Raw genomic sequence first — 16,236 nt, forward strand, 5'->3', positions numbered from 1 at the left:
TGTTGTGAACTGCCCTATGGAAAGGCTCACATGGAAAAAAGGGTAGTTTGACAACAGCCTGCAAGGAACTATATCCAAAAGCTGATCACAGAGCCTTCAAGGAATTAAATCCTACCATCCACCATGTGAGTGAGCTTGGAAGTAGCTCCTGCCCCAGTGGAACCTTCAAATAGAACTGCAACCCCAGATGATACCTTGACATCAGTCTTGAGACCTATAGCAAAGGACCCACCTAAGCCATGCCCTTATTCCTGCCTCACAGAAATTGTAAAAAAACAAACGTGTGTTATTTTAAGCTCCTAAATCTTGGAATACTTTGCTGTATAACTCATATACTAATATATGGCATCTTCATCTTTCATTGTAAGCTGCCTCAAACTCTATTAGAAGTACTTTTTTTTTTTTTAAATGTAAACTCTGCACCCAATGTGGGGCTTCAACTCACAACCTGAGATCAAGAATCACATGCTCTACTGATTGAGCCGACCAAGCACCCCTAGAAACCGATGTTTAAATAGGGAAAGCAGTGACTGGCCAATCCTCATGAGGTTGTGATACTGTCATTGAGTACTGGATATTAGACTTCATGATACTACAATCTCATACTAACGTACTTTCTGGCATTTAGGCTTACAATAAACTGACTTAATTTTGTTGAGAACCTCTTGAATTCTCATGGAGATTTAGATTTATAACCCAGCTGTAAGGCAGTAGATAGCATCGGCTTACCACCAGCTGTAGACAATTCCAAAGCTGGCTACAATATATAAAAACAACAGTTTACAGACACTGAACAAAAAAGTTAACAGAAGGCCACATTTTCAAGAAAAGGATAAGCACAACGTGAGACCTACATTCACCTAGCTTGCTTCCTGAGATCACTTTCCAAAACATAGTGCAGAAAAATAAAACCCAAGCAGATGGCAGTATCTAACTGGGAAGGTGGAATGAGGACTAGAGTCAAAAGACTGGAATTTGAGGAGGGTCCAGGATTGGAGGGAACTGCAGTGAAGAAGACAACCTAAAAACAGGCATTAAAAAAATCCTTTCAGATCCTTAGCCAATGCCTAAGCTGCATATGCACAAGGTATAACTCCAGGAGACCAAGCAGATGCTGCACAGACATTTCAGAAGCCACATAGTGTTGGGGAGACATATTGCTGTTTAGGCTGGACAGACTACAGGAACCTTGGTGAACACCAGGGCTTTCAGTTCTGTCAGCCCTATGGACTAAGGATCCCACTCTAGGCATTATGGGTAAAACTAAAATAGGTCCACCCTAATAAAGCCTAAAAACCAAGTTTAGACTAGATCATGGTGATCTGCCAGTATTTTAACTGCCAACCAGCATGAAATACTCTTTAGAGGAAGACTCCTATTTCAGTCTCAACAACACATCATCCACAAAGCATGACATACAATAAACTTACTAAGAATGTGAAGCAGGAAAAAGTGACTGGTAATAAAGAGATAGACAACGGAAACAGACCCAGAGATAGTCCATATGCTGGAATTAATATTGAGGAACTTAATTATGCTTCAGATATTAAAGAAAATACGGAAAAAAAAATACGGAATGAGGATGCAACAGATGAAAAGAAAACTGAAGATATGGGACAAAAGTTGTAACAACTGGGACCTTGTCCTCTTCACTGCTGAATCCTTGAGGTCCAGGAGACAGTTATTACTCAGAGGTGTTGGTTAGCTGGATAAGGGAATGAATGCTAAGTTGCATAGAAGGATGGGAGACTGGTAAATGCTGACAAACATTACTATATTTCAGAAAAATATCAGAATAAAACTCTGCATCAAAATCTAAAAATAACTATACATATGTATATACATATATACAAAGAAAGAATTGGTTCTTGGTGCACTTCATTCACTATTTCATCCAACAACCAATCTCCCGGGCATTTTAACCAGAAATGTTCCTATTCTGTCTTCAATACAAATGAAAGTCCAATAATACAAAATGTTCTAAAACATTTGTAAGAAGTAAAAGAGCTCCAGATTTAGTAACGTCTTACTGTGTGTCCTGTACAAATTCCTCCCTTGCTGAATCCTTGTTAGAAACAGCTAACGCTTCACAAATAACTTCACACATAACTCCTTCTATGAACTGCTCTTCTTCCTAGGTAATCAACAGGATTCTTATGAAGTTGCCATGATCTTATATTACCTTGTCCTCTGGACACATAAAGAATCTCTTCCACTAGATTTTCAAGCTTAGGAACAGAGAGTCTGTCAAGAAAGTTTTAAGTGGGTCGCCTGGGTGGCTCAGTTGGTTGGACGACTGCCTTTGGCTCAGGTCATGATCCTGCAGTCCTGGGATCAAGTCCCACATCCGGCTCCCAGCTCCACGGGGAGTCTGCTTCTCTCTCTGACCTTCTCCTCGCTCATGCTCTCTCTCACTGTCTCTCTCTCAAATAAATAAATAAAATCTTTAAAAAAATAAAAAAAAAGTTTTAAGTGGTTTTAACTAATGTGATATTCAGGAATTAATCTTTAATATAAGTCTGTGGAGAGAAGTAAGTAAAGCAGTCATGCCTGAAGAGGCAGAGGGAGAATCTGATTAACTCTGAGCCTCAAGGTCCCCCAAGTTCTTAGCCCACCTACATTGTAGCCCTGGCCTTCCTGCACCTTTCTTTTGATTCCAATACATTATCCCTTTCAATAAATTATCGCTTTTGGCATTTGCTAATCTTAAGTGACTTTCGTCATCTGCAACCAGTGAAAATCCTAACTACAACTAAATTATTTAGTGACTTCCCCCACCAAGAAGTACTTCCTACTTCACATACTGCTTTAAAAATACAGACTCAACATTGTCTTTTTCCCCAAAGGAAAAGAGTTTTACTTTCTATTACTTTTCATGTATTTATTTCTGTTTCCTTGGGGAAAGCTGTACATAAAGATGACGGGAAGAGAACACCATAACAAACACAATACCGAAAAGGTAGAGGAAAATGTAATGTCCTTCTGAACCTGGTGGCAGGGTCTTCAATAGAGAGCAAAGGAGAAGCCACATTCACTCTCCTCCCTTCCCCAATAAATTCACTGTAAGTCTCCCACAGAAAAGTAGTACCTCCTAACAGTAAAGTAAGTACTGAACTGACCCATCAAACTAACGTAATGTAACTATACTTAAGATAACTGCTCAAGTGTTAGAGAAATCCAAGACCTGTTTTTGATTTTAACTCTAATGATCAATTTCTCCCACATGCAGCTCTGCTGCATCTTTTTTGCTACCTCATTTCCAGTGTAGCTCACTTTTCTTCAGAACTGCCACCATCTGCTGTGAAGACAAACTGTAAGATACAATCCACCAGTAAGTTGTGAAATCAATTTAGTGGGTCAAAACCAGCATTTAAAAAACCTAGTAGTAAATATTAGAGTAAATATTTAAGCTCTAATAGGAAATATTAAAACTTTAAAAACCTAATATGAAGTATTACACAGTAATAGCAAACATTAGTTTTTTTAAAATATTGCAATAGTAAATATTAGAGTTTTGTTTTGAGTGAAATTTATAAAAGCCCCTGTATTTCCCACAATTTCAAGAGGCATATGCATAATGTGGCAGCTCTGCAGTAATACAGACATATGTATATGTGTCCTGGTCATTACATAAAAATCTCACTGCAGATCACAGTCAAAACAAATGAGCGGCACCCAGGGCGTTCAATGGGTTAAGCCTCTGCCTTCAGCTCAGGTCATGGTCTCAGGGTCCTGGGATGGAGCTCGGCATCGGGCTCTCTGCTCAGCAGGGGCCTGCTTTCCCTGCTCTCTCTGCCTGCCTCTGCCTACTTGTGATCTCTCTCTCTGTCAAATAAATAAATAAAATCTTAAAAAAATAAAAATAAAAAAACAAATGGGCAAACACTCTTCTAATACTAAGATCACTATTTTAATGAGAATCTTGCTTTCAAATCGCACTATCACCATTTACTCTGCGTTTCAGTATCTTCATCTGTAAAATGGCGAAATATACAGCTACTAAGAAGATAAATAATACAGTTGACCCTTGAACAACAGTGGTTTAAACTGCATAGGTCCACTTATACCTGGATTTTTTTTCAGTAAATACAGTGTGGTATTGTAAAGTACATTCCTTATGATTTTAATATTTTTTTTCTCTAGTTTATTATAAGAAAATGGTACATAATATATATACAAAATATGTGCTCATCAACTGTTTATGTTATTGGTTAAGACTTCCAGTCAACAGTAGGCTAGGAGTAGTTAAGTCTTTAGGGAGTTGGGAAAACTGGACAGCAACATGCAAAAGAATGAAACTGGACCACTTCCTTACACCATACACAAAAATAAATTCAAAATGGATGGAAGACCTAAATGTGACATAAAAAACTATCAAAATCCTAGAGGAGAACCCCTTTGACATTAGTCATAGCAACTTCTTACTAGACCCATCTCCAGGGGCAAAGGAAACAAAAGCAAATATGAACTACTGGGACTTCAAGGAAATAATCAACAAAACTAAAAGGCAACCTTCAGAATGGGAGAAGATATCTGCAAATGATCTGAGGAAGGGTTAGTCCAAAATCTATAAAGAACTTATCAAAATCAACACCCCAAAACCAAATAACCCAGTTAAGAAGTACACAGAAGATATGATTAGACATTTTTCCAAAGAAGACATCCAGATGGCCAGCAGACACATGAAAAGATGCTCATCATCACTCATTATCAGGGAAATACAAATCAAAACTACAATGAGACATCACCTCACACCTGTCAGAATGGTTAAAATTAACAAGTCAGGAAACAAGTTACTAGTGAGAATGAGGAGAAAGGGGAATCCTCTTACACTATTGGTAGGAATGCAAACTGGTGCAGCCACTCTGGAAAACAGTATGGGGTTCCACAAAAAGTTAAAAATAAAACTACCCTATGACCCAGCAATTGCACTAGGAATTTAGGGTACAAAATTTAGGATTCAAAAACAGTGATTCAAAGGAACACGTGCATCCCAATATTTATAGCAACATTATCACAACAGCCAAATTATGGAGAAAGCCCAAATCAACCAGTGAATGCATAGAGAAGATGTGGTACATATTTACAATGGAATATTAGTCATCAAAAAGAATGAAATCTTGCCACTTGCAATGACGTGGATGGAACTAGAGAGTATCATGCTAAATGAAGTCAGAGACAAATATATGGTTTCACTCATATGTGGAATTTAAGAGAAAAAAAAAACAGATGAACATAAGGGAAAAGAAAAAAAAGAGGGGGGGAGGGAGAGAAGCAATCCATAAGAAGATTCTTAACTACAGAAAACAAATAGAGTTGCTGAAGGGTACGTGGGGCAGGGGGTTTGAACTAAATGGGTGACAAGTATTAAGGGTACTTGTGACTGAACACTGGGTGTTACATAAGTGACAAATTACTAAACTACTCCTGAAACTAGTATTACACTATATGTTAACTAGAATTTAAATAAAAACTTGAAACACTAAATAAATAAGACTATTAGGGTCATGGAAACAAATATTTAAGTTTATGTAAATACTGGTAAAATAATAGAGGCATTTTTAAATTATTTTCTCATTTATTAATAATATTCTTTATGGGGGGAAGGCGCCTGGGTGACTCAGCTGGTTCAACATTGGACTCTTGATTTCAGCTAGGGTCATGATCTCAGGGTCGTCGGACTGAGCCCCACATCAGGCTCTGTGTTCAGCAGAGAGTCTGCTTGAGAGTCTCTCCCCGTCTTCCACTGCCCCTCCCCCACCTCCCCAAATTAAAAAAAACCTTTTTTTTTTTTTTAAAGATTTTATTTATTCATCTGACAGAGATCACAAGTAGGCAGTGAGGCAGGGAGAGAGAGAAGGCAGGGGAAGCAGGCTCCCCACTGAGCAGAGAGCCCCATGTGAGGTTCGATCCCAGGAATCTGGGATCATGACCTGAGCCAAAGGCAGAGGCCTTAACCCACTGAGCCACCCAGGCACCCCATAAATAAACCTTTTAAAAAATTACTTGTGATTATTGTTGAATATATGGAAAACATGGAAAATAATAAAGGAACATACAGAAACTTATGGTTAAGGTAGTACATTCATAAATAAAAATTGATGGTATACTATCATAAAAAAAGTCTATGAGGAGTCAAAAGTTATACATGGAGTTTTTGACCACACAGGAGGCCGGCACCCCTAATCCCCACATTGTTCAAGGTCAACTATATATGTTAAGTACCAGATGCCAACCCTAGCACTTAGTAATTTTTGGGTAAGTCTTCGTGCTTGTGCTTTCCCCAGAGTGCTTCCAGTGAGCCCAACATAGCTGTAAGGATGAACTTTACTTGAAATTTTTTAGGGCAACAAGAAAGTGGTTCAAAACAGACTGTTTTTTACCTTAAACATTTTACTGTCACCATTAAGTAAGATGGGATAATTATAAAGGCTCCTGGTATGTACAAGGCTGTTCTCTGGACCATGATATCTGACTCCTTGTCTTAGATGAGAAATGACCACTCCAGAGGGAAGCTCAGTTACTCAACAAAACATTCTCAGCACTTAAGAGAGCCAAACCCATACAACTGCAGCCACATAATCACATGGACCCTGTCCTTAAGAGTTTGCAGAGTAGGTAAACAAAGCATGAGCAACAGTCATGTGTAAATTAAGGTCTGACATCACTTCCCAAATAGGCAGTAAACAAATCAAAGAACTACAAATTATCTCACACAAGTTTTGATGTTTGCTACCAGCACTCACTATGACAAAATTAAATGGAAAGAAATGCCTAAATATACACTAAGTTAACTTTATAAGCTATAATTTTTCTATATTAAAGATTGACAAAAAAAAACCTGATGAAACCAAACTTGTTTAGTCCAAAGACTAGTTATTCCTCTGCACCCAACAATGTATATTGGATTTAGTTTTTCTTTTAACCAATTTCAAAAACCAGAGAACTAGACTACAGTATCTGTATTATATATTAAAATGACTATTTTTGGACCAGTCTCCTGTATTTTAAAATATCTACTGCCAGGAAGTAAGCACATAAGGCCCTTACTGCAAACCTGACATAAAAGAATCCATACTAAAGCAAAAGCACTATATGACATAGAATCCACAGTCCAATATATATAAAGCTCACAATGAATGAAAATGGTGAGTACTGTACATTAATTCAGAACTACTGTTAGAAAAGGTCATGATTATTAAAGTAACTTGTGACCCACAATCCAAGTAATTATTTTATTTCTATCAGTCTAGGCTTATTTTTCTGTAAAACTGGGAATCAGTTCTTCCTAAATACCAAGGATACTCTGAGGACAAATAATTATAAACCTAGGTACTGTAATACGTCCTTACACAACAAATCTAGTCTATATATAATGTCATTAGAAAAATCCTTTATAGGGCACCTGGGTGGCTCAGTAGGTTAAGCCTCTGCCTTCGGCTCAGGTCATGATCTCAGGGTCCTCAGATCGAGGCCCGCATCGGGCTCTCTGCTGGGCAGAGAGCCTGCTTCCCTCTCTCCCTCTCTCTCTCTACCTGCCTCTCTGCCTACTTGTGATCTCTGTCAAATAAATAAATAAAATCTTTAAAAAAAAAGAAAAAAGGAAACAGGAAAATCCTATATAAACTACTGGGATTTTCACAGGCACTCATTAAATCATAGCACTGAGAACTATTTCTCACATTTAGTCAACTGGATACTAAGTTGGTTAACTGCTGACATAAAAAAAAGTGATAATCTTAAAAAAAAAAAAAAACACCTAACTTTTACAACTGAGTGACAAATTCAGAGGCCTCTCACTGGCATTTAGCAGTTAAAATGATTCAAATAAATGTTAATATCTGTTCATCTGTTATCTTCCAACTCAGATCTTTCAAATCTCAAATGGTCTGATACTTGTCCACATAACATCTTAAGGCTGGATAATGGAATTATGCTAGCCTGCTCGACAAGGTTCTAGCCAAAATTCTCCTCTATAGAAAGATAATACTATTGTCACCATTTAACTAATTTCTCCTAAACTGGTGATTCTGTTGCTCCATCTTCAACTGTCACCCAGCTCCAGTCTTCTCATAAGCTACCACACACGAGTGGGGCCGCTGGCTGGAGTTATGCTGCAGCCTGTAGCCAAATAAAGTGAAGCAAACTGGAACTGAACCAATGGTCATTTTGCAAGGACACTTGAACTTTGAAGCACTCTGTAAACTGCTGGTTATTTCTAATAATATTCCCATGAAGTTTCAGTACTGAGCCATCTATTATATTTCACTTGAACTATTCATCACTTTAAATACAGAAAAGTGCAAGATGTATCCCTGGTTTTTAAAAAAACTCACGAATCTCATCCAATTCCTTTTAAGTGTAAACAACTCTTAACCAATGGGGGCAGGCTCAACTTAAAACTAGGAGGTGTTTCTCAGAGCAGCTAAGCTGGCACCAGTCACTTGGGAACATCAGCTATAGGTCCTAGAATCTTTGGCTTTTCAAGCGCATCAAGTCCAAGCATTCATTTTACAAATGAGTTTTTATTGAAGATTTTTTTTTAATTTGACAGAGATCACAAGTAGGCAGAGAGGCAGGTGGGGCAGCAGGGGTGGGGGGGGTTGGTGGGCGAGAAGCAAAATTCCTGCTGAGCAGAGCCTGGTGTGGGGCTCGATCCCAGGACCCCGAGCTCATGACCTGAGCCGAAGGCAGAGGCTTTAACCCACTGAGCCACCCAGGCACCCCATAGACGAGTTTAAATTAAGAGCTTATGGTCTGGTTACTGTAATAGCTAACTCTTACACTGTACTAGGTACCAGATGCTGTTCTAAGCCGTTTACACCTCTTTACTCCTTTAATCCTCACAACAAACCAGAAACAGGGTAAGGTCAACTAATTTGCCCAAGGTCAGAGAACTATTAAGCAACAAAAGGCAGAACTGAAATCCAAGCAGCCTAGCTTCAGAATCTATACTCAAACCACCAAGCTCTACTGCTTCTCTGTAGAATGGTTTAAATGCAGCCTCCAGCTCGTCCACCACACTAGGGTTCAGAGTTCCAACCTCAGAAACTAATTCTCCATACCTCCCTCTTCCTCCAATGCCACCATCGCCCACCTTCGCAAATGAACTGCAAACGTGTGACTCCAAAAGTTCCCCCTGTCTACAACCTTAAGTAATCTGACTTCAGTATCCAAAATAGGTACCCTCTAGGAAACCAAAAGATGCAGTAGTCAGTCAGAAAAGAACTCGTGTTGCTCGCTGCTGTTTTAATGGGAACATCTGAAATGCCTAAAAACATAAATAACTAAATAGCCTATGTACGCTTTTTCTGAGAAGCACAAACACTACCTAATTTTCATGATGTTTAAAGTGATGAAACGGAGCTAAAAACAGGGACGGCCCTGTTTTTGTTGTTGTTGTTGTTGTTGTTGTTTTCCCAGCTGTCTCTAACTTACTAGAGAAGAGAGATTCTCAGTTTATGCATCTGAATGTAGGTGAGAAATGCGTGGAGAGGAAAATGGGGGAAACAGGAGCTATTGCACCAACTCTCCAAAGTAAGGAGGCTCAGGCTTCAGACCCAATGTGTTGGAAGTTAAAGCCAGTGCTACATACCACTGCTGCCCTGCCGGCTTCAGTGCCCCTCCAGGCTGCAGCGAGGTGGTTACGTGGCGCTTGGAGTCATTTCCTCCAGCCTGAAGAGGTGGCTTTCCCCGCTGGTGGAAGCCCCTCGCTCACGGCACTGCGACTGGGAGAGCCCCAGGGCGGCGGGAAGTGGGACGTGATAGCTTCCCGGGATACTGAAGGGGGCAACGTCTGGGGCTGCTTGCGCGGAGGCGCTGGGGGACGACGCCTGCTCTCCTCCCTTTCCCCTCAGGACCACCCCCGCCGGCCTGGAGGGTCTGCAGCACGCCGGAGACACGACAGCACTCCTGAAGCAAAAGCTCCCGAGCGCGGACACGACCCTCTGTGGGCTACTCACCAGGTTGAGGGGTCCTTCCATTACTTCCATAGACCCCGGGGTAAGCGGCGGCCTGAGGAAGGGGAGCGACGGCGCCGGGGCACATGGAGGGAAACAGTAGTAGAGGGGGCGACGCAGCGGTGGCGACAGCGGCCCCTCTCCGCGCCCTGGGAGACAGCAGTGGGCGCAGAGGGAGCAACAACCGCACCACTTCCTCCTCCGGTGGCGCGCCGCGGGCCCGCCCCCTGCGCCGCGGCCACGCACGCGTCGTGGCGTCACACGTGGCTGGTTCAAGGTGGGAGTGGGGAGCGGGGGGAGTGGGTGGGGCTCAGGGAAGGCGGGGCATGGGCGGTCTTTCCTCTCGCGAGAGGCGTATCTTTAGCTTCTTGACGTCTTCTCTGACGTCACGTGGAGGGTGGACAGCCTTGTTGAAATTTAGATGGCTGACTTGGCTCTTGGCCTCTCTCGTTTTCTTCCCTATGACTTTTCCCCAAATCCCTCTGCTTTGCCACGTTTTCTCTTGCTCTCCCGTTCCCACCTTTATTCTTGCATCTGATTTGTTTCGCTGGACTAGACTTCCCCATGGAGGGAGACAAAAGAATGATAAGAGCTCTGCCCTCTAGATGATAGCGTACTAATTAAGAAAGTAATAGGTGTAAAGAAGTAATAGAAGTAATAGGTGTTACAAATAGCCAAATAGAATACTTTATTAAGTTAGCAGTTATGTGCTAAACCACTCTGCTAGGAATTCCTTCAGTCAAGGAATTCGCTGACAAAAAATAATTGTGATTTATGTCGTAAAGGATACAGATAAGGACCTGGGAGAGAAGCACCATGAGTTCCACGGCTTCAAGGAAATGAATTTGTTCAAGAGCCATGTGTCTTAAAAGAGGACCCCAAGCTTCAGGTGAGGTCGGAGCCCAGGCATACACCTTGATTGCATCCTTGTGAGATCCTGGGCAGAGAACTCATTGAAGTCATGCCCAGACTACCGACCGATGAAAATTGTGAGATAATGAATGGGTGTTGCTATAAGCCACTCATTTGGGATAATTTGTTATAAGCAAAACAACAACAAAACTATTATAGACCCCTTCTAGGTGAGTAGACAAACTGTAAACATGGGTTGTAAATCCATGTCACTGCACTAGTGAATTTCCAGCGGCTGGCTGTGCAGTGGACAGGTTTAATAAACTTCAGTGACAGCTGGACAAGGAAGGAGAGTATGATGTATTCAAGTACTCACCAGTGTTTGAGAGAAACTTCAGTCAAATCAGTAAAAGAGAGAACATGATGGATGTATACAACCATATCCAAATGGTGACACAGACATTGCATTCACCAGCCCTAGTTTTCTGCCACTTGCTGTCACCCTGTTGGCCCAACAAGCCAAAGGCTATGAAAAGCATGCTGGACATGGCGATGTCATCAAAGGAAAGGGTCACAGGCCTACAAAGACTTTAGAGCTATCCAAGCTGATTCCTTGAAATTTGGGAAATAGCAGCTGCACCAGAAGTTGCCACTGGCTGTTTTTGACTATTTGTAGCTTTATATCCCTTCAGACACATGGACAGCATCTTTGCCTTTTGGGAAAAGCTCATTTATCTCCTGAGACCATCATCGTGTTGTATCCAAGCAGGGTGGCAGGTATGTAGGCAATGCCTGTTGTGATTTTCCCTATTTTACCATGTCTGAGATCAGGTGATCTTATAGTCATTGATGCCAGGTGGCAGTTGTGATAAAGTTGCATTGCCATAGAAAAAACCTTTAACCAACTTTCTTTCATTTATGTTTACGTTTTTATGTATGCACGAGAGTGATATGGGGCAAAAATACATCTAAGTCTGAAGGACCAACCCTATTCACTATATATAAAATAAAAATCTGGGGTGCCTGCGTGGCTCAGTTGTTAAGCATTTTTCTTTGGCTCAAGTCATGATCCCAGGTTCCTGGGATCAAGCCCCATATCAGGCTCCCTGCTCCACAAGAGTCCTGCTTCTCCCTCTCCCCTTCCCCATGCTTGTGTTCCCTCTCTCTCTGTGTCTCTCTCTATCAAATAAATAAATAAAATCTTAAAAAAATAAAATAAAATAAAAATTTAAGTGATGAAAACAATGGCTACATTTCAGAGAAAACTAGTGTAAGCTGGCATAGTTGGCCTGTAAGTGGGTAATAACCCTCTTTCCTGTGCTTATTCTGTATAAGGACTCATCTTCCTGCTTCAACTTTTCTTGCCTTGAAAGAAACCACCAAATCCTTCCCTTTTACAAATTCATCATGAACAAAAAGTAACACTTCCTTGAACTGCAGGGGTGCCTGGGTGGCTCAGTCCGTTAAGCGGCCAACTCTTAGTTTAGGTTCAGGTCATGGTCTCCTGGGCTTGGAGTTAAGCCCCAAGTCAGGCTCCAAGCTCAGCAGTGAGTCTGATCCAGGATTCTCTCTCCCTCTCTCTCTGCCCCCACCCCCCACTCTCTCTCACACAAATAAATAAATAAATCTTTAAAGGGGCACCTGGGTGGCTCAGTTGGTAAAAAGCCTCTGCCTTTGGCTCTGGTCATGGTCTCCCAGTCCTGGGATTGAGCCCTGCATAGTGCTACCTGCTCAATGGTGGGGGACAGGGGGCAGGGGGTGTCCTGCTTCTCCCTCTCCTTGCTCATGCTTTCTCTCTCTCTTGCTCACTCTCAAATAAATAAATAAAATCTTTTTTAAAAAGTAAAAATAAAAAAGGACTGGACTGCCTTTACCTTTAAATGGAGACTATAGTTTTAGTTGTTGTTTTTACGAGTGAGCATGATGTTGAGCACAGGATAAACACTATCTCGCTTCAAGTTGATTCCAGTGCTTCTTGAAGATTTAAGTTTCTTCTTTTTCCTAAAACTTTTCTATCCCCATTTATCAGTAGCAATGGTTTAACTTTGTGTAACACTTTGCAGGGGTCCAAGTACCTACACGAAGGCTTGCTCATAATTTAATTCCAACAGGCTCAAATTAGTGACTTGCCCAATGTCATAAAATTGGTAAGTAGCTGAACTAGGTTTGAAATCTAGGTCTGTCTGGCCATAAGCCCAGTATTCTTTCCACTACAAGCAGCTAAATATCTACTGGAGTGACAACGAACGTGGTAATAACAGAAATAGACTGTTAGGGTAACCCACTGTAATTACATAGGTTATTTTGGGTTTTCCTAAATTCACAGTCCTGAGTACCAAGAGATTGAAGCTAAAAAGGGAGTTGCTATTGTTAGTGGCTCTGTTCTCCTCCGGGGTATTTGCCAAGAACTATTCACAAACCAGACTGGGCAGGAACAGGCCCTGTGAGGGAGGGGGAGGGCAGCCGTGAGGTCACAGGCCCTAACTCCTTGGACTCTGAGCCAAGCTGTCCAGTTGCTTCAGCAGGAGCCAGGGTGAAGAGAGCCAAGTTAGGCAGGAGTCAGGCATTCTATTCAACAAAGTTCAACAGAGGGGAGGCCAAGGAAAGTAGAATTTCAGGGCGGGTTTCTTATCCAGTAAGTTGACACCTGGGAAAAGTCAGTCAAATAAAGGCAGAAAGGCAATGATTCAAGCAACTTTGTATTAGGTTAGTGTTTGTCAAACAAGGGAGCAGAGGAGAGCTCTCCCAAATCCCAAAATGTCCTTGGACCATGTATCTGCTGTTGCATCAGTAGAGCTGCTTCATTTCCATCTAGAAAAAATAACTTCCCTGTTTATTTGTGGTAGGTCTGGCATGAGGGAAACCCTTTTCACATATATATATTTTTTCAGATTTTTGTTTTTCCTTTTAAAGTAAGCTCTACACCCAATGTGGGGCTTGAACTTACAACCCTGAATTCAAGAGTCATATGCTCTACTGACTGAGCCAGCCAGGCACACCCCCATATTTTTTTAACAAAACATATTTTTTTAACTTTTTTTTTTTTAACTTCAGAACACTGAGGCATCTCTAATTAAATCCTCTTCAACCATTATAGTTCCCACTCCTGATTACATAGACCTCAAACTTCCAGTTCTACCTCTTGCTCTGACCCTTTGCTGCAAAATGCTGATCCACCTGGACTTTGTTTCAAACAGAGTGGGTCACATATTGGAAAGGGATCACGGGAATCCTGTGATGTTGGAAGATGATAGGGCTTGGTTACTCTTAAGTAAATCTAGATGAGAGGAGAGTTTGAAATGGGATGGTACAGAAGAAATGATTGAAGTCGTAGGGCAGAAGTTTAGAGATTATTCTTCCTCCAGCTTCCTCTCACAAAATATTTCTGAAGATGTCAAGATTTACCAGGCCATTGTTAATCTGTTTAGTTCCTCTTTGACCATGCTTCCTGCCGCCATTCTACCCGAGCAACATTAGTACCCAACAGCTCTCACTGACAATCCTGGGAAGCCATGTGAGGGCTTCAGGGAAGGAGGGGTCATATCAAAGTAGCACAGAGAAAACATTCAATTTATTAATTGAATATTTAACCACTCGCTTTCACTGTACTCTTTACTTCTGAGATGGTCTTTTTCATGTCTTTATACTTTCCCCACCCTTCAGGGAACTGGAAGACCCTCTGGGAGCTTCTCTTTTAAACCCTTATAGGCAAAGGATTCCAAAACAAACAAAAAGTAAAGGGGAGGGGATGGGGAGGGAGAGAGGAAGTGGGGGAGAAAGAAAAAGAGTGAAAGAAGAAGAAAAAGCAGGAGGAGGAGGAGGAAGAGGAGAAAAGAAAGAAAGGAGGAAAGAAAGAGAGAAGGGCGCCTGGGTGGCTCAGTGGGTTAAAGCCTCTGTCTTCAGCTCAGGTCATGATCTCAGGGTCCTGGGATGGAGCCCCACATTGGGCTCTCTGCTCAGCAGGGAGCCTGCTTCCTCCTCCTCTCTCTCTCTGCCTACTTGTGATCTGTATTTGTCAAATAACTAAATAAAATTAAAAAAAAAGAGAGAGGAAGGAAGGGAGGGAGGGAAGGAGGGGAGGGGAAGGGAAGGAGGGGAGGGGAGGGGAGGGGAAGGAAGGGGACGTGAGGGAGGAAAGAAGGGAAAGAGAGAAAGAAAAAGAAATATGACAATTATACTTTCTAACCTGACGTGTTTGCATCATATGCTGTTGACATTCAGTCCAGAAGCAACCGTGGGAAGAATGATGCAACCTCAGATGTGAAGACCTCGGGACTGTGGCCAGAGAATTTTCACAGCATAGATGGAGGCTGGCCAGACTTCAGCCTTGGCCAGACACTTAGGTTTTTCCATGCTGAATTCTCTCTCGCCAGTTCTAAAACCTGCACAATTCCGATTGACTCTTACCTGACTTGACTGCCATATTCATCACATTATATTTTTTCTGTTTAGTTTTTGGGAGGAAGGGAGAAAAGTAACTGGGGAAAGTAACTGGTTTACCAATAGGAGAATTTTTGGTCATAACGTTGAAATAATTTGCAGAACTCTCTTGAATTCTTCAATGATCCCAGAACAACTACTACTTGATTAAATTGTAATTATTGGCTGTGTTTTATAGAAGTATATTTTATAATTGTATAAATTATTAAAGCCTTTTTTGGATAGGTGTACTTTGTATACCTCATATGAAAAATTTCAAATATATCAAAAATTATAATAGTATAATGAACACCCAAATACCCAAAACCCTGTCTTTAGTAGCTAACATTTTACCATATTTTCTCCATCTATTTGTTTGCCAAAATTTTTTAAATTATAAGCAACATATCACTCCCCTCTAATTACTTTAGTATTCATCTCTAAAAAATAAGAGCATTTTCCGTACTTTACTATGATTTACTATAATGCCTTAGTTGTACATAATCAAGTATCATCAATTCCTTAACATCGGCCTATATAATAGAGTTCCCCAACTGTCCCCAAAGTGCCAAAATAGTACCAAGTCAAGATCCAATCAAGGTTCACACCTTGCTCATGATGGTTATATCTCTTAATTCTCTTAATTTGCTTTTAATCTAGATAAATCCTGGCTCTTTTTTTTTTTTTTCATGACATTTGCTTGCAGAAGAGACTTAGCCAGTTGTCCACCCTCCCACTCTATTTTTAATCATGGATCGAACTGTCTTTTAAAATCACTGGGTAGAAGAGCACCTGGGTGGCTCAGTTGGTTAAGCATCTGCCTTTGGCTCGAATCAGGGTCCTGGGATGGAGCCCTGCATTTGGCTCCCTGCTTCTCCGTCTCCCACTGCCTGCTGCTCCCCCTGCTTGTGCTCGTTCTCTCTATCAAATAAATAAAATCTTTTAAAAAATTTAAAAATAAAATAATTGGCTCTAGATAAGATATTAACTATACTTTCTTCACATA

The 16,236-nt window shown here is 41.1% G+C and overlaps 1 protein-coding gene across 1 annotated transcript in view; it reads right to left on the reverse strand.

Moving 5' to 3' along the window:
* The window catches only part of NRBF2 (nuclear receptor binding factor 2), a 35,154-nt gene extending 24,960 nt beyond the window's left edge, over nucleotides 1-10,194 (reverse strand). The window contains exon 1 of the mRNA XM_032842206.1: nucleotides 9,963-10,194. Coding sequence (XP_032698097.1) covers nucleotides 9,963-9,992 — 30 coding nt within the window. The 5' untranslated portion in view covers nucleotides 9,993-10,194. The remainder of the gene's footprint in view (nucleotides 1-9,962) is intronic.
* Nucleotides 10,195-16,236: the final 6,042 nt, after the last annotated feature.

Source organism: Lontra canadensis, unplaced genomic scaffold (genome assembly GCF_010015895.1).
Source record: "Lontra canadensis isolate GAN:19392208 unplaced genomic scaffold, GSC_riverotter_1.0 scaffold3, whole genome shotgun sequence".
NCBI classification, from domain to species: domain Eukaryota; kingdom Metazoa; phylum Chordata; class Mammalia; order Carnivora; family Mustelidae; genus Lontra; species Lontra canadensis.